This window comes from Lagenorhynchus albirostris, chromosome 2 (genome assembly GCF_949774975.1).
Source record: "Lagenorhynchus albirostris chromosome 2, mLagAlb1.1, whole genome shotgun sequence".
NCBI classification, from domain to species: Eukaryota; Metazoa; Chordata; class Mammalia; order Artiodactyla; family Delphinidae; genus Lagenorhynchus; species Lagenorhynchus albirostris.
This window is the reverse complement of record NC_083096.1, coordinates 79,677,026-79,704,739: the sequence shown is the minus strand read 5'-3', so window position 1 is coordinate 79,704,739 and position 27,714 is coordinate 79,677,026. Positions and strand designations below refer to the sequence as shown.

The 27,714-nt window shown below is 44.7% G+C and overlaps 2 protein-coding genes across 4 annotated transcripts in view; both read left to right on the top strand.

Moving 5' to 3' along the window:
• The window catches only part of LOC132514452 (uncharacterized), a 70,563-nt gene extending 65,491 nt beyond the window's left edge, over nucleotides 1-5,072 (top strand). For both annotated transcript variants that reach the window (XM_060139148.1, XM_060139149.1), the window contains exons 3-4: nucleotides 386-477; nucleotides 4,854-5,072. In XM_060139148.1, the coding sequence (XP_059995131.1) occupies nucleotides 4,866-5,072 (207 nt within the window). In that variant the 5' untranslated portion in view covers nucleotides 386-477; nucleotides 4,854-4,865. The remainder of the gene's footprint in view (nucleotides 1-385; nucleotides 478-4,853) is intronic.
• Nucleotides 5,044-19,908, top strand: BCL9 (BCL9 transcription coactivator). Of its 2 annotated transcripts, none has more exons than XM_060139144.1 (7): nucleotides 5,044-5,166; nucleotides 6,132-6,226; nucleotides 7,648-7,837; nucleotides 8,732-8,831; nucleotides 12,596-14,837; nucleotides 16,014-16,274; nucleotides 17,602-19,908. In XM_060139144.1, exons 1-7 carry the CDS (start codon nucleotides 5,114-5,116, stop codon nucleotides 18,717-18,719), a joined length of 4,059 nt encoding a protein of 1,352 aa, XP_059995127.1. In that variant the 5' UTR covers nucleotides 5,044-5,113; the 3' UTR covers nucleotides 18,720-19,908. The 2 variants fall into 2 exon arrangements, with proteins under 2 accessions (XP_059995127.1, XP_059995126.1); XM_060139143.1 differs by having other exon boundaries at nucleotides 6,132-6,448.
• The last annotated feature ends 7,806 nt before the right edge of the window (nucleotides 19,909-27,714 follow it).

The following is a 27,714-nucleotide window of genomic DNA, read 5'->3' as shown; positions in this document are numbered from 1 at the left end:
TTTCACCTTTACAGTCAGCTCTCAGTTCTCTGTACTAATTAGGAATGGGAAGAAGCAAAAATGTGAGGGTTTTTTTTCCTACTAAATGTTCAGAAAAGTAGAAAAATTGATTTTATTTGCTATTAATATTTTTCCAGTTTCTGAAAAGAAAATATGCAGTTGGGAAGGAGGGAAAGTCACAAGGCCCTTGAGATATCTACAGATTGGATAATATACCCTGTAATAATTGGAAGGTGGTTCTGTTTACATGGGAGGTGATAACTTCCTCTTAAACTAATACTCTAGAATAAATAGGAAACCTGTTCTTCTCTTAAGATAGTAACAATGATACTATTGATTTTTTTTTAATCACTTAGAAACTCTTCTTTATTTTATCCTCATCCAGGTGAGGGTCACCTTTGAGACAGGGGTTCCTGGACTCCGCAAGCTCCTCCCCTCCAGGATGAGCACTGCTGTATCGTGACCCTTGGGGTTTTGGTGAGTAGCCTGACGGATGATAGCACTAGAGAGCATGCGTGGCTTAGAAAGATGATCTTGGGGGAAAGCTTCAACTTTTATTCAACAGATATTTTTTGAGCAAATAGCACGTGTCAGACACTATAGTAAGTGCTAGGAATACAAGGATGAACAAATCAGTCTTGATCCCTGCCTTCATGGAGTCTAGCATGAGGGATGAATGTTACGCAAATGATCACATAATCATACAACATGGGAAATGTTGTGAAGGAAAAACACAGGATGCTATGAAAAGAGTGTAATGGAGAATTTCGTCTAGATTAGTGGCTATACAGTATCCTTTCTCTCTGAAGAAGAAACACTGAAGCTGAGATTTTCTTCACTCAGCAAAAATATTCAACTTGATATGGAAGGTTAGGGGTGAGGGAGAGAGGTGTCAAGAATGACTCCAAATTTCTGTCGTGAGCAGCTGGGTGGATGAAGGTGCCATTTACTGAAACATAGAAAACTGAAGGGAAAATACTTTTGGGAGGGAGGCTATATACAGAAGAAGAATTCATCTTTGTCTTTGTTAGGTTTCAGACATCTAGTTAGATGTCAAGTTGGCAGTTGTGTATACAGGTCAGCAGAGCAGAAGCTGAGCCGGAGATGGAAATTTGGGAGTTGTTGGCATGTAAAGAGCTTATAGAATACGAAGAGAAGACACCCCAGGGTAGAGTCGTGAGGAACTCAGAATTGTAGAGATTGGATAGAGAAGGGGCCAGCAAAGGAAGCAGATGAAGAGTGACTTGAGAGGAAGGAGGAAGACTGGGGAGGTGTGGTATTATGGGAACCAAGAGAGGGGAGTTTCAAGAAGGAAGTGATCAACTGGCAGAGTCTACGAGATGGAGTAAGATGAGGTTAGAAAAGCGGTCAGTGGTGACCTTAACAAAAGTCATGGTTTTTGTGATCTGTGGGTAGAAGTTGATTTAAAATGGTTAAAGGGTGAATGGCAAGTAAGGAACTGAAGACTGTGTCTCATCAACTCTGGTAGAGAATCTTGGCTCCAAAGGGGAATAGAATGCCAGAGCTGGTTTTGTTCTGCTTTAATTTTTTTGTTTTTTTTAATCTGGAAGATACCACAACATGTCTGAAAGCTGATTGGAAATATCCAGGAGATGCAGGACGTAGAGACGTGGCCACCGGAGAGAGTGAGGGTGCTCAGTAAGCTGGAAGGGATGGGACCTAGATCACCTGTGGTAGAACTGACCTTTGGGGAGAAGTGGGCTTTTTTTTCGGTTTCATTAATAGGGAAGAAAGATGGGATAGGTACTGATAAAAAGAGATTTGCAGATTTGGTGGTGAGGAATCCTGCCTGGTGACTTCTCTTATCCCTGTTAAGTCCTGGGCAAGGCCATGCACTAGGAGAGGGGGATGATGGTTGGAGACGGCGAAGGTAAGAAATGCCATTAGGCAGGATAGGTGAGCTTGCTAGAGAATGGCAGTAGTCATGGTTAACCTGAATGTTTATGTTGTGCTGCTAAGCATTTTCTGTGTACTGGCTCACCTTGTCCACCAAGTCCATGCTTAGCCAGGCACTGCAGTGATGAAGAGCATGGCCAGTGTCTGGCTGAATGCCAGCTCCACCACTTACTGGGGTGCGACCCAACTTACTTGGGCAAATTACTTACTGTTTCAGAGCCTCAGTTTCCTCATCTCTAAAATAGGGATAGTAGTAGGACCTGCCTTCTGTGGTTGTTGTGAATGAGTTAGTATGTACACATAGTAAAAATTTTAAGTATTATTTAAGAAGAAAAGAGAGAAAAATTATATAAGCAGATCTTAGAGTTAGGAGATTTAGTTATACTGGGGAAATATCTCACTCTGGCTACAATTAACCATTCTGTGGAAGATCTTTTCTAGTCCTTAAAGGTAAACATTTGAGCACTAACCTGAAAATGTAGGAGCTGAAAGAGCCTCATTTTATTCTTTGGTGTTGTATGATAAGATACTTGGCAGATTTCTTGCTCGGTTGTTTTTGGTGTCAGGCTAAAGCTAGGGTGACTTACTTCAACAACTCCCTTGGATTAGGGGTTAAAGCACCTGGATTTTATTCCCATCACTAGGTGAGCCCACAAGCTTGTTTCAGCCTTCTGTGCTGTCTCTCCACCCGTAAAGTAATGGTAAGGAGACGGCTTAGAGGAAAGAGCAGGTCAGAGAGCACTGATGCGAAACCTGGGAGAAGCCTATTCACACCTGTGTGTTCCGTTCATTCATGTAAAATGCCATTGATTATTATTATTAGAAATAATCTTTGCTACCAGCTCATCAGAAATGCCTGGCAGATTGAGGGGATTTGATATTTGTAATATGTTTAGAGTTTCTTTGGAAGGAGAGTGCAACACAAGTGCCAGGTGTTTCTGCTCTGAGAGGAACTGGGTACATCACCAAGAGTCCAACCACATTCTTAGTACGTCACGCTGAGTATTATAGAAAAACCAAAGAACTTTAAAACAAGGTTCTTGTCTTCAAAGAGCATAGTCTACATAGGGAGATAAAAAATACACATGGGGGCTTCCCTGGTGGCACAGTGGTTGGGAGTCCACCTGCTGATGCGGGGGACGCGGGTTTGTGTCCCGGTCCAGGAGGGTCCCGCGTGCCGCGGAGCGGCTGGGCCCGTGGGCCATGGCCGCTGGGCCTGCGCGTCCGGAGCCTGTGCTCCGCGGCGGGAGGGGCCGCAGCAGTGAGAGGCCCGCGTACCGCAAAAAAAAAAAAAAAAATACACATGGGACTATTCAATTCGACGTATGATTGAGTGCTAGAATGTGTGATGTAGACAGAAAGTACCAGAAGAAGTTACAGAAGGGGACTGTATAGGTGATAACTTCTTTTTTTCCTGAGGTGAATGTTTTCTGATGGCTTTGTCCATGCAAGATTCATTTACCACTTCTGTTTTACCAGTGATTCCCGATGTTTAGTGGGAGGTTACAATATGGTGTATGATCATATATTATGTTGAACTTGACAGCCACAATCAGTTTTATAGTCTAAACTGGAAAAACAAAAAAAGCTAAAGGTGGTGGGGGATAAACATACAACCTTAAATATAATCAAGACCAAAATATTTTTAGGATGCTTTCTCCCAAGGTCAGCATAGAAACATTCCGTAACATTGTATTCTATTTCTTTTTCCTGACTTCTTCATTTAAAAGAAAAAAACGTGATTGTATGCACTCAGAACTTCCATAAATTCCTCTCATGGTCTCAGGTAAAATCGCTGGGACTGTTGCAAATTTCTAAATGAAGAAATAGACATCTAACACTTGACAATGATCATATTCAGTGCCAAGTCCTAGAATATAATGGACCCTCCCAATTTTAGTCCAGTTCTTGAGCCTCTCAAAGTGTATGTAACACCTAAGCTACTTCTAACTCCCTTTGATTCTTTAGCCACTAATCCTGCATCTAATATCCTCATTCAGTCCTATACCCCATGGATAAGATACCAGAAGGTAGAGCGGGAGGTGCGGGGGGACAGTGGTTACCAAAAAACCACATTGGAACTGCCCTGGAAGGACCAGTGACTGAAAGTATATCTTGGTTTTCCCTGTTTAGGCTTCCCTAAATAAAGGGCTTTCTCATTTGTTCTCTGGCTAGGTTTGGGAATATTTTCTTGACCTTTATGCTTCAAATTAGCCTTGCAAATTGGCTCAAAAAATATCTTAGCCTTCAAAGATGTTCTTTTACCTTCCGCATTATGGATCATTCCCATGCTTACCCATGCCTACAGCTCCTGTCATTAAGCAGTGAGAACACAGGACACGTACTCAGCATAATTTAGTAGAAAGATGATAGAAATCAGGGGACAGAACTGATTGTATTGGCTCAATAGTTGATTTCAGAAGTACCTCCTTTAATGTCTCCCCACCCTGAGGCCCTGAGAATATAAACAGAGAGTAATTTGTTTCATGGTTTGAAATTGGGTTGGGTTGGTTACATTTCAGAGCCATCAGAGGTGAAACACCAGATAGTTGCTATGGATTTGGAGTACTCAGTGGTTTCAAAGCATTGTTTTGAAGAAAGAAAAACCTAGGTTTTTGAGGGTTTTGTATTTGGACGTAGAGAAATGTAAGGGAGGATATACGGCTAAAGATAAAAATGTCTTTCTCATCTGCTTACAAACGCCTGGTACACGAAGCTTGGGTGGGAGGCTTGTATGCTTGGCAGAAAGTCTTAGTCACCCTTTAGCTGCATTAGCACCAGGGCCTTTTGGCCGGAATATGAACATCTCCCTTTCCTTTAACCCTGATGGAAGCTGAGGAACCATCTAGCTCTGCGCCATCAAGTTGACGGTGCTTTAGCCTTGGTCCTGCTGTAAGGGTGTTTGATGTCTCTGTTTTTGCTCTTTTTGCTCCCAGTGTGCCCTGGAGATGCGAGATTTTCCTTTGGCAGCAGGAGGCACACACCCAGAGAATGCTGGAGCCGCAAGGGGACAGGACCCACTTCCACAGCGGAGAAAAACAAAGAGGAAAAAGGCGTGCAGGTGGCCAGCGCTAAGGGACTCACCCAACAAGCAGTGGGCCACTGCCGCTGTCCTCAGCAGCTGTTTCTGCTGCAGCCCGAGAGGAACTCGGTGAGCCCGTCCCTGTTTGTGGCTGCAAGCTCAGGATTTCAATCAATGCATTCCAGTAACCCTAAAGTGAGGAACTCTCCGTCAGGAAACACACAGAGGTGAGGGCTAGGGCCTGGCCCAGCTGCCCCTTTGGGATGTCATAGTGGACCAGGAATGCTCACTGGTGGAACAACATGTTGAATTAGAAGCGAATGGGGAAAGAAAAAAAGATAATTAAATAGTGATAGAATAGTGAATCAGAGTTTAGGTTAGAGTTTTCCTCTGTTATTATTTGTCCATTATTACCTGGCTGCTCCTATTTACCACCCCTCTCCTCACCAAAACATAAAGAAAAAGACCTTAAAGACCAGCCAGTACAGTGAGCTAAACTTGGCAAATGAGGAAACCGAGACCTGGAATGGTGAGGAGGCCTAAGGTCCTAGAACTGAAACACCAGCCCCTGGACTCCCACCGTGAGGCTTTTTCCTCTGTTCCATGGAAGTTAAGCTGACGCCCTAAAAGAATTGTTTCCTTCTCCCCTGGCGGCAGTGGTTAGTGTGTCTGCTCTGGTGTGATCCTGCTTGTTCAGGGAGTATGTCCTGGAGGGTTTCCCTAACCTGCCAGTCATGGGCAGGTTTCCTCGCGCTCTCCTGGACCTGCTCGTATTTTCCAGCAGGGAGGCTAGTCTCCTGTTACAGCTGTTCCTTGTCATCAGCTGAGGGGCGGGTGGTATTTTGATCTTAACGATGTCTGTTTGTTTACTCTGAGCTAGTCTTAGTGTAGAGTCATTTCTCTATGTACATAGAAACCGTTGTCCTGTATTGACAGAAGCCCTAGAGATGGGTCCCCATGTGACTCTAGGGTTCCCAAGGCCTGGCAGGCCACTCTGCTTGATCCTCCTCTCTGTTGAGAGCTCTGAGATGAGAGCGGGGAGGAGGGAGCAAGCAAGTGGCTGCGGTGAAAGGTGGGGTGGTTACTTAGTGATCCAGGTCTCCTTGACCCATGATAAAAATCAGTCCTCCCTAATTTGTGCTGCCCAGTTGCATCCGGTGTCTGATCTCCCTTTGTTATTTGTCTCTTTTAGTAGCCCTAAGTCAAAGCAGGAGGTGATGGTCCGTCCCCCTACAGTGATGTCCCCATCTGGAAACCCCCAGCTGGATTCCAAATTCTCCAATCAGGGTAAACAGGGGGGCTCAGCCAGCCAATCCCAGCCATCCCCCTGTGACTCCAAGAGTGGGGGCCATACCCCTAAAGCACTCCCTGGCCCAGGTGGGAGCATGGGGCTGAAGAATGGGGCTGGAAATGGTGCCAAGGGCAAGGGGAAAAGGGAGCGAAGTATTTCCGCCGACTCCTTTGATCAGAGAGATCCTGGGACTCCAAACGATGACTCTGACATGAAAGGTATGTCTATAAGATATTTGAGACTCAGAGGGAAGTAGGTATTCCTGAGGAAAGGCCTCTGACATTGGTGGATGCCAGAGAGCCTAATAGCAGCCAAGTGGGGAGAGTAGGCGCGTCAGATTCAGGAGTTCTCGCAGTTTAAGATGGAACTATTTCTGGTCGTTTTCCTGCTAACTAAGAATAGTTTGGAACCACCTTGTTGACTTCTTGCTCTTGAGGATGCAAGCGTTTTAGGATGTTCCACGGCCCTAGCCACGTTCTTGTGGATGTTTCTGGCCTCCGTACTCTTGGTACTTAAGTGTCAAGCCGGTAGCTCCAGCTTGTCTATGCCAAGGTCCACCCTGGAGCGGTCTTTCTGACACTCCTCCTCTCCATCAAATCTATCCTTCAAGACTTGGGTTTTGTGCACTCTGGCTGCCATTTGGCCAGAGTTGTAGGCACAAGAGGCAGCCCTGGCACTAGTCCAGGTTTGTCACAGTCAGTTTCAGTGTGGCAGGAACGAGTGGCTACATGTAGTAGAGATACAGTAGGCACCAAAATGGAGTGAGCCAGAAAGAGTATAGGACCAATGGCTGTGGTTTTAGGCTTTTTCCTCCTAGTATAAAGTAAAAAATCGTAACTATAGGCCAGAACATGAAACTAGTATTCAAGCAGTGGAAGTGTTACTTCCTGACCCAAATTTGAAATGAGAACCTGGGTGATCGTTCCCCTGTCTTTCCTTTCTTCTTTAGGTATTTGTAGGAGGCCTGTTACAAGCACCAGCACTATGCTGGGGGCTGGGGGTGCCATGGTCAGCAAAACAGAAACAGTTGCTATCCTCAAGGGTTTGAATGCACCTAGACAGCAGATCATTAAACAATTACAGTAAATTTGATAAATGCTGAAATAAGGGGAGTTCGGGGGCTATGGGTTCAACTAGCAGGGGCAGCCAGTCCAGGAGGATCCAAAAGGGGTTTCCAGGAAGGAGGGACATTTATGCTAATATCTGAAGAATGCATAGTAGAGAAGTAAGGAGGTGGGGGAAGAGTGCTTTGTAATTAGTCATTTAGGGAGAAGTGTTTTTATGAATAGAAGAGGTTTCCTCTTAGCAAGGTACTTCCTCCTTGAAATTCTCAAGGTGTTTGCATTATGATGCTGTAAATGCTGGCAGAAAAAAGAGTTTTATTCTTTCTATGACATGACTCTTTTCATTCTTTTAGAATGTAATTCTGCTGACCACATAAAGTCCCAGGATTCCCAGCACACGCCACACTCGATGACCCCGTCAAATGCTACAGTCCCCAGGTCTTCCACCCCCTCCCATGGCCAGACTACTGCCCCAGAGCCCACACCTGCTCAGAAGACTCCCGCCAAAGTGGTGTATGTGTTTTCTACTGAGATGGCCAATAAGTAAGTTGATGGCTATGTCTTGCTGTTGGCGTGGCTTGTGTGTTTGGGCATCTAAGTTCTTACTCCCTTTGAAGATTGATCCTTTTTTTGCCCACTTGTATTATTACTTAAAGTTAACGCTACAGAAAGAGGTAAAATAAAATATAAAACCTCCCCACCCCTACTCCCCAGAGGCAACCATTGATGCTACTTCCTTGGCTTTCCTTCCAGAAATTTTTTGTGCTTGTACAAATATACATATATATACTTTTTTAAGCACAAAAGGGATTGATTGCACAATATACACTTTTCTGCAACTTAGTATTCTTTTTAAAATGACACAAGTAATGTCCATTTTGGAATAATTAGAAAATGTAAACAACTAAAAAAATCTCAGGAATTTACAGAGATAACTACTGTGAACATTTTGGTACATATGTCTCTAGTGGATGGATGGGTCAATGGATATTTATTTATTTATTTAAAATGTGAATATACCCTAGTTTTTTTCATTTAAGGTTTCAAAAATTGAGATATAGAATGAATCTTGGCAGCCTTTAATTATTATTAGGTGTGAGAATTCATTTTACCCTTCTTGGGTTGGGATTTTGAGCTAGGATGCTCTATAAAACACCTACTAGAGTGGATGACTTTGAAGGAGAAAATCCTGGGGGTTTTTAGTACCTCTTTTTGAGATTTGCTAATGGCTATCTTTTAATTTCAGAAGTTTGATGATAAATGATAGACAAATAATGAAAACCTTTTTCTCTTGATTTCTTCTCATTCAACATTGCTGGTGGTTCTTTATACTTCTCCTTCCTCTCTTATACCAGTTTAATCGGTTAAAGTGCTTTAAATTTACAGTTAGTGAAATAGGAACAAGTCCTAGTGTGTGCATCTCTTCTGTCTTTGCAGAGCTGCAGAAGCTGTATTGAAGGGCCAGGTTGAAACTATTGTCTCTTTCCACATCCAGAACATCTCTAACAGCAAGACAGAGAGAAGCACAGCCCCTCTGGTATGTCATTTTGGAAACGGAATAATGGTTTAAAGGTTCTGCAGTGACTGTAAAGGTGGGAGATAGTCTTTTTTTCTTCTCCCAGTTTTATTGAGATACAACTGACCGACAGCACCGTATAAGTTAAAAGTGTACAGCCTAAAAAAAAAAAAAAAAAAAAAAGTGTACAGCCTACTGTGCTGTATACTGTATACTTTAACTTACATATGTGACGAAATGATTACCATCATCTCATATAGATACAAAATTAAAGACATAGAAAAAAATATATATTTTCCTTGTGGTGAGAACTTTTAGGATGTACTTTCTTAACAGCTTTTATATAGAACATATGGCAGCATTCATTATATTTATCATGTTGTACATTACATTCTTAGTACTTATTTATTCTATAACTGGAAGTTTGTGCCTTTTGACTACCCTCCTCCAATTCTCCCTCCCTGGTAACCACAAATCGGATTTCTTTTTCTATGAGTTTGTTTTTTTGTGGTCATTGACCTACAACACTATGTTAGTTTGTGGTATACACGTAGTGATTTGATATTTCTGTACATTTCAAAATGATCACCATGATAAGTCTAGTTACTGTCTATCACCATACAAAGATATTACATAGTCATTGACTGTATTCCCCACACTGTGCATTTCATACCCGTGACTTATTTATTTTGTAACTGAAAGATTGTACCTTTTAATTTTCCTCACCTATTTCTCTCCTCTCCCCAACCCCTCTCTCCTCTTTCAGCTACCTGTTTGTTCTCTGTATCTATGACTCTGTTTCCGTTTAGTTAGGTTTGTTCATTTGCTTTGTTTTTTAGGTTCCACATGTAGGTGAAATGATACAGTATTTGTCTTCCTCTGTCTGACTTATTTCACTTAGCCTAAACCTTCTAGGTCCATCCATGTTTTTGAAAATGGCAAGATTTCATTCTTTTTATGGCCAAGTAATATTCCATTGTATATATGTACTACATCTTCTTTATCTGTTCATCTATTGATGGGCACTTAGGTTGTGTCCATATCTTGGCTATTGTAAATAATGCTGCAGTGAACATAAGGGTACATGTCTTTTCTAATCGGTGTTTTTGTTTTCTTTGGATAAATACCCAGGACTGAAATTGCTGGATTGTGTGTTAGTTATATTTTTAATTTTTTGTGGAATCTCCACACTGTTTTCCATATTGGCTACACCAATTTACATTCCCACCAACAGTGTATGAAGGTTCAATGGGAGATAATCTTGATGGTATAAACTACATTCTGAGCATTTAACCTAATTGTGTGGTTTTAGGCATATCACACTGCATTGGCCTTTTCTATTAACACGCTGATATATTGATGAATTACTAGGAGAGAAGAGGTACAACATAAAAAAGGAGATATTTAGATATCTTAGGATTTCTGTCATGTAGCCATCTCTGGGAAATTCTGAATTCAGACCCTCTGTAAAGAGCAGGATTTTAAAAAATAGCAAACACTCTTGAGTTACTTGAAGAACAGAGAAAAAGCAGCAACAAAAACTGCAGTACTGGAGTACATGCTGATGATACCATAATTAAGGTCTCAGTGACTTTCAAAATGATTCTTATTTATTTCAAAGTGAGAGAACCATTGAATGCTTTTAATTGCTTGATATTTCCAAAATTATAGTAAATGTTAGTCTGTTTCCTCTCTGGAACTTAAGCACCTACTATAAATTACATTAGAAAATGCATATAATGGTTGTTTTAATACATGTAGTGTTCCAAATTGAACCAAAAGATATTTCTTGTGTCTTACATTGTCAAGGCATTGCACCAAATGCTGTGGGGACACTAGAGGTTCAAGGTACAGTCCCTGAGTTCAGGAAGCATAAAATCTAAAACTTGGATGAGTCTTAAACATGGGAAAAGTTAAATGACAATAAACGACTGAAGTGACAATTCAATACAGAATGGATGACATTTCGTTCTTGTTGTATATGAACATAGAAGTCCCCCCTGTGACATAGCAGGCTTAGGCTTTCCTAGGCCTAGGAAAAGAATTTCATGTCACTCTGCATCTCTGCTACTCAAGGGTAGACGATGGATACGTATAATATTTTAAATGTATATATTTTTAAATTTATACTTTAAAAATATTTGTTTATTTATAATTTATATCATTTCGGAATGCACGGGGTACATTGCAACTCAAACCGACATTTTATTGACTTAATGACAGATCTTAAGTCATTAAGACAGTTTTCACTTCCACCTTCTCTGGTACTAAAATGAAATCAGAAAAGGAGTTTATAAGGAGTGAATTGGGAATAGTCCAATCACCATTGCTCCAAATCTAAAATATAAAGGGTGGTACTAAACTGTTCCTTCTGTCACGGTCACCTTGTAGGAAATCAGTGACCACCCTTAACAACAGAACCAAACTTAAACTAGCACTGGAGAGAAAATTAAGGTGACCTCCACACTCCAGTTAAGGAGTCAGAGAGACAGAGGACACTGCAACATCCAGAGTCATCCAAGTTCAGCCAGTCTTACCCCCACCAGTCTCGGTCTGCAGACACAGATGCATGGAGAATACCAGCAAGTGGAACATTTGCATACATACCCACGGAACGTGAACTGTTCGTGTTCAGGGATATGTATGATGATTCCTGTACAAATCTGCGCCTTGATAAACGTTCCAGAGAGTAGGTGGGGATGTAAGTAAGAGTGTTAGGGGTTTGGAAATACAGGCTGGATTAAGCGAACAGGTAGGAGCAAGTGAACATCAAAAAGGGATCACGCGGCTCACTGGAGGCTGGTGAGAGATCCCTTGATGGAGTCGCTAGACTGGGCCTGTCTGTTCTTCATTACCGCCCTTCTCTAGTACCAGTACCTCCAGCAGTGCCGAGGTGTAGACCCAGAACATTACAAGTCCCTCTTCCAGACACTGACAGTGTCCGTGTCACCTATTGTAGGTGAGCGTGCCTTTACCCAGGACTTAGTATAGCATCGGTACTTAATAAATAATAATAAGGCGATCATCCAGCCTGTAGAAAGGGCCGCGTGCTGTCTATTAGAAAGAACAGATCAAGGGACAGCACAAGCTAGATAGCCTCAGATTTCTCTGCAGACCCTTCCTGCCTACAGATGGTCTTACTACAGTTAATGTACAAATTCTCGTATGGAATCAGTGATCACAAACTGAAAACAGAAATCGGAGATGTCAGGCCCCTGGAAACTCGAGGATAGGAGTACCTCACTAGTCACCGTGCCAGGGGAAACACTGAAGTGGAGCGGCCGTACCTCCCGCCTCTGACGGGCAGAGTACAGAGCTGGAGGTGACAACGACTTTCTCTTTCAGTTGAAAACAGACTTTTTGATTGACAATGAGAAGTCTACATATCCAGTTATACTTTCGGGGAAAGAAAAAGGTGTTAGGTACAGCCTCCCACATACCAAGAAACTAATCTCTCCCTGAATCAGAAACACATAGTAGACATGTGATATCAAACCTGTTCCTCGAAATAGATACTCAAATGTATTCACTTTGGCAGCGTGGCTTTCCCTTGGCATGCTTTAAAGTTATTCAGCAAGGGAAAGAGGATGCCGTTTGACAGCAAAGTGTGAGAAAGAAATCAAAATGTCTGCATGTCCAGAGTGGGGTTGTACATGAGCAGTTTCTACAGCAAGTGTCAGTGTAGATTTATGTGGCTGGGACAAGTCCTTTATAACATATCTTGCTCTTTTCATTGCCCTTCTGTTCAGTTCACCAATGATTTTTAAAATCTCGTTTATCTTCAGAACACACAGATATCTGCCCTTCGGAATGATCCGAAACCTCTCCCACAACAGCCCCCCACTCCAGCCAACCAGGACCAGACTTCCTCCCAGAACACCAGACTGCAGCCAACTCCACCCATTCCGGCACCAGCACCCAAGCCTGCCGCCCCCCCGCGTCCCCTGGACCGGGATAGTCCTGGGGTAGAAAACAAACTGATTCCTTCTGTAGGCAGCCCTGCCAGCTCCACTCCACTGCCGCCAGACGGTACCGGGCCAAACTCGACGCCCAACAACCGAGCGGTGACTCCCGTTTCCCAGGGGAGCAGTAGCTCTTCAGCAGATCCCAAAGGCCCCCCACCTCCACCGGTGTCCAGTGGAGAGCCGCCCCCGCTGGGAGAGAACCCCGACGGACTGTCTCAGGAGCAGCTGGAGCACCGGGAGCGCTCCTTACAAACACTCAGAGATATCCAGCGCATGCTTTTCCCTGATGAGAAAGAATTCCCGGGAGGACAGAGTGGGGGACCCCAGCAGAATACTGGGGTGTTAGATGGACCTCAGAAAAAACCAGAAGGGCCAATACAGGCCATGATGGCTCAATCCCAAAGCCTAGGTAAGGGACCTGGGCCCCGGACAGACGTGGGGGCTCCATTTGGCCCTCAGGGACACAGAGATGTGCCCTTTTCTCCGGATGAAATGGTTCCACCTTCCATGAACTCCCAGTCTGGGCCCATTGGACCCGACCACCTGGATCACATGACCCCTGAGCAGATAGCGTGGCTGAAACTGCAGCAGGAGTTCTATGAGGAGAAGAGGAGAAAGCAGGAGCAAGTGGTCGTGCAGCAGTGCTCCCTCCAGGACATGATGGTCCATCAGCACGGGCCGCGGGGAGTGGTCCGAGGGCCTCCCCCTCCGTACCAGATGACCCCCAGTGAGGCCTGGGGGCCTGGGGGTGCAGAGCCCTTTGCTGACGGTATCAACATGCCCCATTCTCTGCCCCCGAGGGCCATGGCTCCCCACCCCAACATGCCAGGTAGCCAGATGCGCCTCCCTGGATTTGCAGGAATGATGAACTCTGAAATGGAGGGGCCTAATGTCCCCAACCCAGCATCTAGACCAGGTCTTTCTGGAGTCAGCTGGCCAGACGATGTGCCAAAAATCCCAGACGGTCGAAACTTCCCGCCTGGCCAGGGCGTGTTCAGTGGTCCTGGCCGAGGGGAACGTTTCCCAAACCCCCAAGGATTGTCTGAAGAGATGTTTCAACAGCAGCTGGCAGAGAAACAGCTGGGTCTGCCCCCGGGGATGAGCATGGAAGGCATCAGGCCCGGCATGGAGATGAACAGGCTGATCCCTGGCTCCCAGCGACACATGGAGCCGGGGAGTAATCCCATCTTCCCTCGAATACCAGTAGAGGGCCCGCTGAGCCCTTCTAGGGGTGACTTTCCAAAAGGAATGCCCCCACAGATGGGCCCCGGTCGGGAACTTGAGTTTGGGATGGTTCCTAGTGGGATGAAGGGAGATGTCAGTCTAAATGTCAACATGGGATCCAACTCTCAGATGATACCTCAGAAGATGAGAGAGGCTGGGGTGGGGCCCGAGGAGATGATGAAACTCCGCGCCGGCGGTGCAGACATGCTGCCTGCTCAGCAGAAGATGGTGCCCCTGCCCTTTGGCGAGCACCCTCAGCAAGAGTATGGCATGGGCCCCAGGCCGTTCCTCCCCATGTCTCAGGGTCCAGGCAGCAACAGTGGCTTGCGGAATCTCAGAGAACCAATTGGGCCCGACCAAAGGACTAACAGCCGGCTCAGTCATATGCCACCACTACCTCTCAACCCTTCTAGTAACCCCACTAGCCTCAACACCGCTCCTTCCGTTCAGCGCGGCCTGGGGCGGAAGCCCGTGGATCTCTCTGTGGCAGGCAGCCAGGTGCATTCCCCAGGCATTAACCCTCTGAAATCTCCCACGATGCGCCAAGTCCAGTCGCCAATGCTGGGCTCGCCCTCGGGGAACCTCAAGTCCCCCCAGACTCCATCGCAGCTGGCAGGCATGCTGGCGGGCCCAGCTGCTGCTGCTTCCATTAAGTCCCCCCCTGTCTTGGGGTCTGCTGCTGCTTCGCCTGTTCACCTCAAGTCTCCATCACTTCCCGCCCCGTCACCGGGATGGACCTCCTCTCCAAAACCTCCCCTTCAGAGCCCCGGGATCCCTCCAAACCATAAAGCACCCCTCACCATGGCCTCCCCAGCCATGCTGGGAAGTGTAGAGTCAGGTCAGTATGCTTTCATCCTCACAGTTGCACCTTAAAGCCAGAGATTGCAAAAGCCTGATTTACATCCTTTAAGAAAACTGGTGTCTTAACCTGATTATGCAACCAAAGGAGGTGGCTTTTGCCAAGATGGACGTATTTGTGGCAGAGTGCGTACTTCCATGGGGTTATGCTCTTAGTGCAGAATATGTTTCTCAGATAGGACTGGGAGGAAAATGGGAAATGTGTGTCATTTCACTGAATGATTTACATTTGCACAGTGAACTCACGGTGGTGGAATAGAATGTCTCAACAGTGGGTAAATGTGCCTTTAAATACTAGATCCACCCACTTCAGAGGGCTGCCCTTCATCATGTCAAGAGAGTCTGAGTATCATCCCAAGCAAAGAGGAGAGGCTGCTGAGAGACTTGAGTGGTTCTCGTAAATATGTGTTGACCATAGAAACTGTTACCGAAACATTCTCCTTGGTAAACTGCTGTTCTCAGAGATCAGCTACAATTTATTAGTATTTTCTTCCTAGGAGAAGCTCTCACTGATGATGGTGGTTTTGTGAACGGGACCAGAGGAGGTCAGTGGAAGATGAGCACTGAGGTATAAATACTAGGTCTGTGCTGTCTCCACTTGAGGAAGACTAGAATCAGAATAAGATAGATTTATCCTCCCAAGCTCAAGTGTGTCTCTCCGTTAGGTAGCAGTTCACAAAAGCAGTACAGTGGAGTTGCCCCCTCAGACCTTTTCAGTTCAGACACCTTGGTGGCAGAAAATCAATCAAGAGCGTGTGTAGGGCGATTCGGTTAGTACCTGGGGTGGGATTGCTAATCTGGCTTCCTAGCATACTAATGCCTGAGTCGAATTCTAAATTGTGATTGGCAAGGGAAAGAGATCCATAAGAGTTGCCTGTAACCCATGGTTTTCCCAAGTTTGAACTAATATTTCTTATGCATTCTTGGTGCGTTTGTCTTCCCATCTGCTGAGCTGTCACCTCCATCTCACACTGCAGTCTCCCTCTGCACACACACGGAGCTTGACTAGAGACTGATGATTCATGTCCTGGGCCTAATAACACTGTCCTGTTCATCTGTCTCATTCCTGGCCCTGCTCGTTCATAACGATAGGCCCAGTAGCTTTCAAGAGAAATCTAATTCCCTGCCCTTTTTTTATTTTGCTTTCTTCTCCTAGGTGGCCCCCCACCTCCTACAGCCAGCCAGTCTGCCTCTGTGAGTATCCCGGGAAGTCTTCCCTCTAGTACACCTTACACCATGCCTCCAGAGCCGACCCTTTCCCAGAACCCACTGTCTATTATGATGTCTCGAATGTCCAAGTTTGCAATGCCCAGTTCTACCCCGTTATACCACGATGCCATCAAGACCGTGGCCAGCTCAGATGACGACTCCCCTCCAGCTCGTTCTCCCAACTTGCCATCAATGAATAATATGCCAGGTAAGAAATCAGGAAGATAGGATATGGAGCTAGCTCTGGACAAAAGAAAAACTTCTTGAAGTCTTTTCTTGATGGCTGGACGTTCACCAAGTTGGAAAAGTATACTATCTGAGTTAGTTTCAGTAAAACTAAAGTGTCTTGCCTAGAGGAAGAGAATGATCACAGTATTTTTTATTAGCTTAATTCAGTGTTTGTTGATAAGAAAGCAGGCTTCTTTATAGTTCTTGTCACTTTCTTATGGAAATTTTGATGCTTCTGTGTACCTAGATGCTTTTTTTTTTTTTGGTAGAGGTTGGGGAGGTCCTCCTGGCACAAAATTGAGAGCGGTATCTTTTCAACATGCTGATCAGAATGTCTTTAGTCCTCAGATATTTTCCTGGAAGGGCAGCCTCAAACCACAAGCAGCCACAGGATTTCAGACAATGGAAAGCCCCTATTTCCTAGAGAATCACTTTCTTTAGGACTAGAGAGAGAATAAAATTCCTCCCTTCCCTACTCATTCTGTTCTCCTTCACCCCTACACCTCCTGTCTCCCCAAATCTCACTAATAGGACATGATCTGGGATGGTGAAGGTGGTCAGTAAAGAGACCATGACTTTTGAGCCATGGGTGTCTGGTTCCAGTTCCATTCTGATTGTTAGGGATGCTCTTTATCATCAGGCAGGTTAGGGCATGCTCTGTGTGTGGCACAAGCACCATCCTTACCATTCTCAGTGGTTAACTCCATGGAGAGACCAAATATTTAAATGTCCCAGAGACCATAGTAGAACCTGTGTGTTTTCCTTTTCCATTAAAAGTTGGCTTTTCTTTACCATTTCACGTAACGTAGAGTTCGAAATGCTCTCTCTGTAAGGTAATATAAAATAGTGATGTCCAGTATCAATTGAAAAAGGCCTGTTTGGTTTCCTTGTTGTTATTGCTGATTCTTAGACTCATAGGACTGATTAGTCTCCAAAAAGGACCATACTAAGTCATCCAGGCAAATTGTTTTCTTCTATATTAAATGTCTCCAATGAAGAAGACTGTACTCATTTGCATATTCACTTGTAACTTTTCACACAGGAGACTTTCTTCCTAGCTGTCTTCTATATACCTTTATGTCCTACAGTTTAAGACTCAATGATATATTGTCTTGTAGAGCTGTTGGTTTGTGTGCCCCAAAATGTATTATAACCTTATTGAGGGCAGAGATTGTGCATTGTATGTTTCCCCAGCACAGTACCATGCACACTTGATGCACAATAGTTTTTTTGTTAATTTGATTTATGATAGTTTTCCTGAGTTGCTTTCGGTTAAGTTGATTCCTTTGATATCTTTATTTTTCTAGGACTGGGCATTAATACACAGAATCCTCGAATTTCAGGTCCAAACCCCGTGGTTCCAATGCCAACCCTCAGTCCAATGGGAATGACCCAGCCACTTTCTCACTCCAATCAGATGCCCTCTCCGAATGCCATGGGACCCACCATACCTCCTCATGGGGTCCCGATGGGGCCTGGCTTGATGTCACACAATCCTATCATGGGGCATGGGTCCCAGGAGCCTCCGATGGTACCTCAAGGACGGATGGGTTTCCCCCAGGGCTTCCCTCCAGTTCAGTCTCCTCCACAGCAGGTTCCATTTCCTCACAATGGCCCCAGTGGGGGGCAGGGCAACTTCCCAGGAGGGATGGGTTTCCCAGGAGAAGGGCCCCTCGGCCGCCCCAGCAACCTGCCCCAAAGTTCAGCAGATGCAGCACTTTGCAAGCCTGGAGGCCCAGGGGGTCCTGACTCCTTCGCTGTCCTGGGGAACAGCATGCCTTCAGTGTTTACAGACCCAGATCTTCAGGAGGTCATCCGACCTGGAGCCACCGGAATACCTGAGTTTGATCTGTCTCGCATTATTCCATCTGAGAAGCCTAGCCAGACACTGCAATATTTCCCTCGAGGGGAAGTCCCAGGCCGTAAACAGCCCCAGGGTCCTGGACCTGGGTTTTCGCACATGCAGGGGATGATGGGCGAACAAGCCCCCAGAATGGGACTAGCATTACCTGGCATGGGAGGTCCAGGGCCGGTGGGAACTCCGGACATCCCTCTTGGTACAGCTCCATCCATGCCAGGCCACAACCCAATGAGACCACCAGCCTTTCTCCAGCAAGGCATGATGGGACCTCACCATCGGATGATGTCACCAGCACAATCTACAATGCCCGGCCAGCCCACCCTGATGAGCAATCCAGCTGCTGCCGTGGGCATGATTCCTGGCAAGGATCGAGGGCCTGCCGGGCTCTACACCCACCCTGGGCCTGTGGGCTCTCCAGGCATGATGATGTCCATGCAGGGCATGATGGGACCCCAACAGAACATCATGATCCCCCCACAGATGAGGCCCCGGAGCATGGCCGCTGACGTGGGCATGGGTGGATTTAGCCAAGGACCTGGCAACCCAGGAAACATGATGTTTTAAGCTGCTAAGATTGGATGTGCCGATCCTTGTCAAGATGAGATTCCAGGTCCTGAGAGCTGCTTTGAGGGAGTTCCAGGAGTACTGTTGGTCATGCAATAGGAGAACAGAGACCCAAGGGCTGCTTTGGGGGAGGGGGGAACTCGAGAATGTATGGATTTATCTGAAAACAAATTATTCATTTAATCAACAGGTGTGTTTTTTTAAGATTTATTTTTTAAGAATTATTTTTGTGGACTTGGGTATCCCATGATAGCACCTACTTGGGGATCTGTAGCCGTGCTTTGAGAATTGCCATGGGCCATGTGTTGCACCATTCTCTGTATGTTTACGTCCTTTGGACTGGCTTCTCCCAGGATTCTTTTCTGGTTTTGTTTTTGCTTTGGGCTTTATTTTTTTTGTGTGTACTGTACTATATTGTAAAAGGGACTTTAGCAGAGACTTTAGTCTTTGGGACAAGAGAACAGGAATGCTGGGCTGTTTACTTTAGGTGGAGAATCCATCTTCAGACCTTTGGACTATTTTCTTTCAACTCCAGTGTATAGAAAAACCAAACTACGACCTCAGAGCAGAGTATTAATGAAAAGCACAAAAAGAGGAACTAAGTTCAGCGAGGGGTGGGGGGAGGGGGGAGATTTTTCTTTTTAAAAATAATGATGCTTAGGACATTTGTTTTTCAGTTCAAGTGCTCTTCAGCACTGTCTCTCCCAATCTGAAGACCCACCTTCACATTTTTCTCTTGTTTTCCCTCCTCTCTCCTTCCCTATCTTCTTGGTTAAGTGAGTTTCCTCCTGTTGTGTCCCCCACTGGTGACCCCCTGCTTCCCTCCTCTCTTTTTCCCTTTGGCAGCTGCAATACACGGTGTTATTTTGGGGAAATAAATCTAACGAAGCCTCGCCTTCCATGCCGAGCGTTGTCCCGGCTCTGGGAGGGAAAGGTCTGTCTTTGGGATGCTCAATGGTCTTCTTTGCCCTTCGTCTTTTCTTCCCCAGCCTACCCTTCCCTGCCCACCTTGTTTTCTGTTCTCCTTTTATTAGGAATTCCCAAGTGAATTTTATTAATGTGGGAGTGGAACAGATGCTAAAAGCTATCCAAGATTTTGTTTTTGTTTTTAATTTTGTGTTTCCTTCCCTTTCCTCCCCGTCCCATGCGTCAAACGTTCTGTGTAACCTCCATTAAATTTGGTACAAAACCACTCACCAGAGCTGTGGTGTCAGAAAAATAAAATATATTGTTTCTTACAAAATTGAATTGCCTTTTTTGTCCATTTGGATTCCTGTTTGTTCAGTATTGGGCTTATTAGTTGCCATGTGACCCAGAAGCATAGTAGCTTTGTATCGGAGTTGATCTGGGTGAAGGTTAGGGGAAGTACATAAAAGTGCTTTTGCAGATGAAGCGTATTGCTTGCTGTTGAGGAGTAACTACCCGTGTAGACTGATCCTGTGCTGTTTCTGTCCCAATCAGGAAATCCTAGTTATAGGCAGAAGAGCAGCCCTGGTCCCCATGCCCCACCTCTAGAGGTAATTCATGGTCTTTACTGGGAATTTTTGTGAGAGCCAATGTAATGGCGTGAAGTAATTAAGAGGCCAAAGGTATATTTTTAGTTATTTGAAAAGCCATGAAATGTCCCTGGAGCTTGTCAAGGTGAAGTATTCTTACTGCACCCGCAATCGTGGGTCTCTGTCGTCCGTTCTGCTTCCCCACCGCTGCCTGTCCGCGTCCCCTCTGCAGGCCCTGCTCAGTCTACACAGTTCACTTCCACGCACACACCTTCGGCACGTCAGCGTGTGTCCCGCAAGGTACGCCTCTAAGGGACCAGCTGTTTGTGTTTCTGTACAGTTAGGTTTGTTCTGGTGTGTGTATTTGAGTTGTAGGCGTCTTTAGCTAAGCAAGTGGGCGTCTGTGTGCGTGTTTGTTCTCAGGTGAGAGAATCTAAGCGAGGAGCAGCAGGTGCAGAGTCGTCTGCAGACAGGCTTGTACAGATGGGGCTCTGCTGGTGTTCCACAGTCTGAGTTTTACCTGTGAATGTTTCTCTCTCTCCCCGAGAGTGTTCTGAGAGTCATTTTCTCTTCCACCTTCAGCAGCACTATCTTCTCAGTAACACAAGAGCCCCAGACCACAAAAGTGAGATTTAATTTGAGCACCTCCTCTACCAGTCACCTCCACTCTACTTGCGTTCCCTTGCAAATTCTTGAGGGGCCCTGGGAAGTAGGTCGTAATCATCTCATTTGCAGTTGAGAAAACTGGGCTCACTGGTTTAAGAATTCTGACACAATCAGATCTTTACAGAGGGTCCTGGGCGGTGAAAATTTTACCTTGTGGAGAAATTAGGAGAGTACAACGAGCATTTTGTTTCATGAATTTAGCCCTGTTCCTAGGTTCTCTGGCTTTGAAGTAATAGAAGAGAACAGGGAAACAGCTAGGCATGGGGAGCGTGAGATGAGAGCCCTGAAAGGAAGGCTGGGACCTGGCGTTTGTCCACTGGTCCGGCTTCGTGGGCAGCCCCACTTCCTGCTGCATCTCATAGTGCTGTGGTCACTAATGCTGTGTGGTCCCTTTGCGTCTGTCCCAAGGAGGGAGCCAAAGGCAGGCAGGAGTCTTGTGGACCCTTGCTGGGAGAGGCTGGGGATGTGGCGCTCCGCGCTGCCCCCTGCTGGAGAACTTGCAGCAGTGCAGACCAACTTACCCGTTTCAAAGGAGCTGGGTTTTGAAAAGACCCCTTCAATAAATCTTCATTCATTTACATTATCAGCTTATACATTTCATCATGATGACATCTGATAAACCAAGTTCATTTGGGGTTTAAATGTAACAATTTCTAATTTGCCACTCTTGCTATGAAATAAAATCACATTTGAGAGGTTGGATGCTTTTGCATGGAGAACTAATGATGCAAGATTTTTTAAAACAGCGAAGGGGTGATAAAGATGTTTCACGTTAACATAATCCCGTGAAAGCCAAGGCAGTCTCTCCCACTCCTGCCCCTGCCAAAATTTTGGGATTAAATGAAGGAGATACAGTAATGATGTGTAACCTCATTTCTGGGGTAAGTCGTGAGGTGTGGATCATAGCATTATTTCTTAAGGACTAATGAAGCGTATGTGGTATTTTCCCTAAAACAATGTGAAATAAAATTACTTTTTTAAAGGATCTGCACTTATAAATGAAAACAAGCAAACATAACTGAAGGGGCCTTATGAGGGGTTGGGGCAAGAGAAAATAAGTTTTAAAACAATTTTACATATTTTAAAGCTATGATCCAAACAATTGATCCAAAATTTCTCCCAGCTTCCCTGCTCTCCTGTACTTCTTGATATTGTGATCGTGATGCAACTTCTGTCATCAGGGCAGCTTCCTGGCCATGCGACCTGTGCAGCTGCACAAGGCCCGGCTTGGTTTAATGCTCTGCCGCCACATGTTGAAATTCTTAATAATCTTTGACCAGGGGCTCCACATGTCCATTTTGTACTGAGCCCCACAGATGAAGTAGCCGGTCCTGGCTGTTGTGAGAAATTCCAGCAGCTCCAAGCAGAGCTGGGATCCTGGTCTCTATCTTTATTCTTGCTTTCTCCTTCCCAGTGGCCGGGAGTACCCTAGACAGGGTGGGTACTGTGTTCCGTTTAAACTGTCTACACTTTAGTCACTTCCTTTTCCTTTTCTGACTACTTTTAAAGTGCTGAGAGGAGAGGAAAGCTGTATTTAACCCAAAGACTCATTTATTCAGCAACCAGCAACCATTTAGAGAGTGCCTAGTGTGTGTCAAGAACTGTGCTAAGGCTGGGACCGGGAAGTGCGTGTGTGAATTGACCATTCCGTGCATTGCCATAGTGAAGGTGCGGACAGAGTGCCACAGGCCAGAGAAGAAGGTACGGTGAAGACTCCACGAAAGGTGGTTTTGAGTTTGCTCTTGAAGGAGGGAGTACTTCCTGGTGGAGGGTGGTGGTAGGCTTTTAAACAGGAAGTGGGGGCAGCAAAGGCCTGCTAGTTGCAGCTGGCTGGGCTCTTCAAAGGGGGTGGAGAGAAGAAATTAGCTCAGAAAGAGAACAGGCCACAGGATAACCTGGGGTGGCCCGCTGAGGAGTTTGAACTTCCAAGTTTTAAGCACGGGAATCTGGTGATGAGATTGGCTCTGCAGAAAGATTACTGCCCTGGGGTGTGGAGGATAGGCTGGGGGAGGGGTGAGAGAACCACAGGAAGATCACATGCAAAAACTTGCTTATTCTACGAAATCTTTAAACTCACAGACTCATCTCTTTTGCTTTAAAAAACATCAAATTGCATCATATTTCTTCTGCTGCTTAAATAAGTTGAGCCTACTGTCACTTTCTTTTCTCTAACCCAGACCAGTCATGTTTTTCAACATCACAAACACTTATATTTAAGAAAAGTCAAGGAATCTTAATTTGGTGGTAAAATTTTAATGACACATTTAAAGCAAACAGTTTATAGAGCCCAGAAGCCAGTTTGTGGCCCAATATTTTATACTGGAGGGAGTTAAATCATAAACTAGATTAAAAAGAAGGTATGCTATGAGGATTGTGTAAATTAAAAAAGCCTCTCTCTCTCTCTCTCTCTCCCCCTCACATGGCTCCTTATCTGGGTTACTGTAACAGACCCGATCTGTTTTCTGCCTATAGGTAACCACACTTCAACTGTTAACTTTTTGGCTCAGTGCTTAGTTGTGCTTGGCAACAAATACTGCCAGAGGAAGAAGGTGAGTATATGATCACAGAAAGAAGATAAAGAGAAGGTTCAGAAATGTGTCCCTCACACGTATTTAAAGCATGGAAAAATTCAGTTATTTCACCAAACATACAAGAACTCAGGCTTCCCTTGCAAAATCCCCCCTCAGAGCCTGAAGCAATTATGAGGGACCCCAGGGTTCCAAAGAACAGGTTAAAAAAAAAAAAAAAAAGCCCAGCCTTAGGAAAGTGCAGGTCTTCCCCATGGTGGGGAGAGGGGGACAGGACTGGACTGGTTTGATGTGTGACTCCAGGAAGTTTGGTTCTTCATACTGTACAACCTGCCCACAGCTCTGTGCTAGACTCCCTCTTTCTTTCTCCTGTGGCTGGAGCTAGGGTCAAAGGCAAAAAGGACTTAGAAATCTCAGTGGTATTCAGTGTCCAGTTAATTAGTGTTGAGGGTGGATTTAACTTTTCAAAAAAAATTTTTTTTTTTTTTTTTTTGGTCACAGCCTAAGATTCTTCCGTTGAAGACTCCTGGGAGCCTGTATTTATTTCTCAGTCTTTGCCAAGCTTTCAGGAGCTTTCATTTTCCCCGCTTCCCACATAGAAACCCCACAGCTCCGCCGAGAGTTTCTTTTCCTGGAAACTCTCGCCCTTCCCCATGAATCAGTCTGATCTAAGCATGTGCTTTCGGCTGGGCTTTAAAATCTCTGGAGCTCTGGCCTCTGGCGGCTCAGTTCCCAGCATCAAATGCAGTCCAGCCGGGCCCAGCACCTTGCTAGACACTGAGTCATCACCATTGCCTTCATTCAAAGTGTATTTGGTTACAGGGAATCATGGATTACTGTGATTTATTTTGTTCTCCAAACTGCAAAAGTTCTTCCAAGGCTTTGGTGAAGTTCTCTGTTACAGCTGTCAGTAGTTGAGCTATTAAAAAATTTTATACACACACACAGATTTATTTATACAAATGTATATGTACTTTTAATATACTACAGTATGTAAATAATTAAATGCTAGTTTTGAAATGTCAATATACTGTCATAAAGATTAGTTTGTCTTTTCCTTGTCAATGAAGCTAGAGAATTCCTACAATCCTCTTCATTCCTATTATACTTAGTGTCTGCAAGGCCTTTAAAATATAATCTTTATTATTTAAAAGTGTAATAATACCAATAAGGAAATACAAGGATCACATCCATACAAAGTATGAACTAGGCGTCACTTGGCCCAGGAAAGAAATGGTCTTTAGCATTATATAACAGAATCCATGGTTTTAGCAAGGGCCTTATAAGAAACATTGGGCATTTATCTTAGATCCTGCACTGTGCTGGGCACAGCAGAGTAAAAGGAAAGTATAACAGCTGCCTACAAGGAGCCTACATCTAATTGAAGAGATATATATACTAGCAATGGCTGTAAAATAGAACTGACACCTTCACATCCTTCAGGTCTCAGCTTAATTGTTACCTCCTCAGAAAGGCCTTTTCTGATTACCCCATCAAAACATCCACCCATCCTCAGCGCGCGCACGCACACACACACATATGCACATCATCATTTTGTAGCACAACATCCTATTTGTGTCCTCTACAGCAATTGTTTATTCTATCTCACCCACTCCATGAAGTCAGGAACCGAATTTTTCTTGCTCATCACTTGTTCACGAGCATCTAGCATAGTACCTGCATTCTAAGAGCAATCAGTATATATTTATTCGGTGAATGAAAGGAAGGATCAGCGTGAGTTTGGGTGGCCAGGAAAGATTTTGTATGGTTGTGGTACATGAGGTGGTCTCTATAATAAAGCGGGGGTGGGGGGGCGGGGGATACACAGAAGGACAGCACACATGAGGGAATGGAGTGGGAATGAACCGGTGAAGACAATCGGGCTAGTTGACATTGAAGCGAACAGCTTAACCAAAATAGATCATTTGAGTAATAGAATGTGAGATGGAAAAGACAGGGAAATAAGAATGGCCCCAAAAGGCAAGAAAAGAAATTTCATTTTGACATGGGAGGCACTGGGAAACCACTCTTTGGTCTTGAGCAGGGGAATTACATGGTAAATATTTTATAAAATGAGTCTGGCAGGGGCATGCAGAATGGATTGAAGCAAGCAGCCCTAAAGCTGGAAGAGCTGACTGGCAGCACGCACAAGTCATCCAGGGATGAGGAAGTAAGGCTGCTGGCAATGGCGGTGAAGAGTAAAGGGTAAAGCCAAGAGGGCTGTGAAGGAAGAGCCCTGAAAACGTCATTAGATATTGGGGGAAAGAAGGAGGAGTCAAACAATGCCAAGACTGAGAAAATGAAAGGAAGCTAGAATCATGGTGTCGGAAAGGACCCACCTACTGCCCTACAGCGTTCCTGACAGGTGGCCACCCAGTACCGGGGAGGCCATTCTACTGAATGTCATCAGTTCTAATATTTAGAAAATTCTGCCACACGAAGAATCAACCTTCTTTTAGCTTTCTGTCTATCCCAATTCTGCTCTTAAGAGTAAATACAGAATAAAGACAGTCCTTATTTCACAGGCCAGCCTTTCAGATAGTTGAAAACAATTATTCTGTCCCTCTTAATTTTCTTTTTCCCAGGCTAAATCCCCTTATTCATCAACCAAAAACTGTGAGATCTGGTTTTGAGTTTCCTAACAGTTCTCACAGTTTTATCCTGTTTTATTACAGCTTATAAACTCCTTGAAAGTACAATACCGAGAACTGAAGAGAGTGGTGCCCCAGTCTTGTCTGATCAGCACTGAGCACAGTGAGACTGTTACTTCCTTTTACCTGAACACGGTTCTACGAATAGGGGAAAGCTATCTTTAAAAAAAATATATTTCTGCTGTGGGGTTACTTTGGAATTTTAGGAAATGAAAACGCCAAGATCTTTTTCATGTAAAATAAGTCATTGCCCTAATCCTATATAAATTTTGCTTATTTATATTCTGCATTCAGAATTTTACAGTTATTCCTCCTTAATTTCAATATTAATTTTAATCCATTATTCCAGAATCTTAAAGTCCTTAGAAAATTGTTCTAACATTGTTTGTTTTGGTTCTCTCCAAGTGATGAAAGGGCCCAAAATAAAGTCCTGAAGTTCACAATTAGAGTTACTCTTTTTTTTTTCACCTATTTCTTTTTATTGTGCTAAAAAAGAACTAACATAAAATTTACCATTTTAACCTTTTTTTTTTTTAAAGAAGATGTTGTGGGTAGGAGTTTATTAATTAATTTATTTATTTTTGCTGTGTTGCGTCTTCGTTTCTGTGCGAGGGCTTTCTCTAGTTGTGGCAAGCGGGGGCCACTCTTCATCGCGGTGCGCGGGCCTCTCACTGTCGCGGCCTCTCTTGCTGCGGTGCACAGGTTCCAGACGCGCAGGCTCAGTAGTTGTGGCTCACCGGCCTAGTTGCTCCGCGGCATGTGGGATCCTCCCAGACCAGGGCTCGAACCCGTGTCCCCAGCATTAGCAGGCAGATTCTCAACCACTGCCAGGGAAGCCCCCATTTTAACCATTTTTAAGTGTACAATTCCGTGGTAGTAAGTATATCATCGTAGTTCAACCATCACCACCATCCCTCTCCAGGACTCTTCATCTTGCAAAACTGAAACTCTGTGCCCATTAACAATAACTCCCTGTTTCCTCCTCCCTTCAGCCCCTGGCACCCACCATTCTACTCTCTGTCTCTATGAATCTGACTGCTCGAGGTGCCTTGAATAAATGGAATTATCATATAGTATTTGTCCTTTTGTGACTGGCTTATTTCACTTAGCATAATTTCTTCAAGGTTCATCCGTGTTATAGCATGTATGAGAATTTCCCTCCTTTTTAGCACTGAGTAAATCCATTGTGTGTATATATCCCATTTTTTTTAATCCATTCCTCTGGAAATGGATACTTGGGTTACTTCCATCTTTTGGCTATTGTGAATAATGCTGCTATAAACGTGGGTATACAAATATCTGTTTGAGTCCCTGCTTTAACTTTTTTTTAAGTAATCTTTATTTTATTTTATTTTTTTTTTTGCGGTACGCGGGCCTCTCACTATTGTGGCTTCTCCCGTTGCAGAGCACAGGCTCTGGACACGCAGGCTCAGCGGCCATGGCTCACGGGCCCAGCCGCTCCGCGGCATGTGGGATCTTCCCGGACCGGGGCACGAACCCGTGTTTCCTGCATCGGCAGGCGGACTCTCAACCACTGCGCCACCAGGGAAGCCCTTTAATTAATCTTTAATGTAAGTCAACTTCATTAACTTACAGAAGTAGAATTGCTGGATCATATGGTAATTCTAAGCTTGATTTTTTTGAGGAATTGCCA

Bases quoted from the DNA above. Each gene is read 5' to 3' on its own strand.
- BCL9 (XM_060139143.1), top strand. From the start codon at position 5,114: ATGCATTCCAGTAACCCTAAAGTGAGGAACTCTCCGTCAGGAAACACA. The intron at 6,449-7,647 runs GTATGTCTATAA...TCATTCTTTTAG, and splicing joins CGATGACTCTGACATGAAAG to AATGTAATTCTGCTGACCAC. The intron at 14,838-16,013 runs GTCAGTATGCTT...TTCTTCTCCTAG, and splicing joins GCTGGGAAGTGTAGAGTCAG to GTGGCCCCCCACCTCCTACA.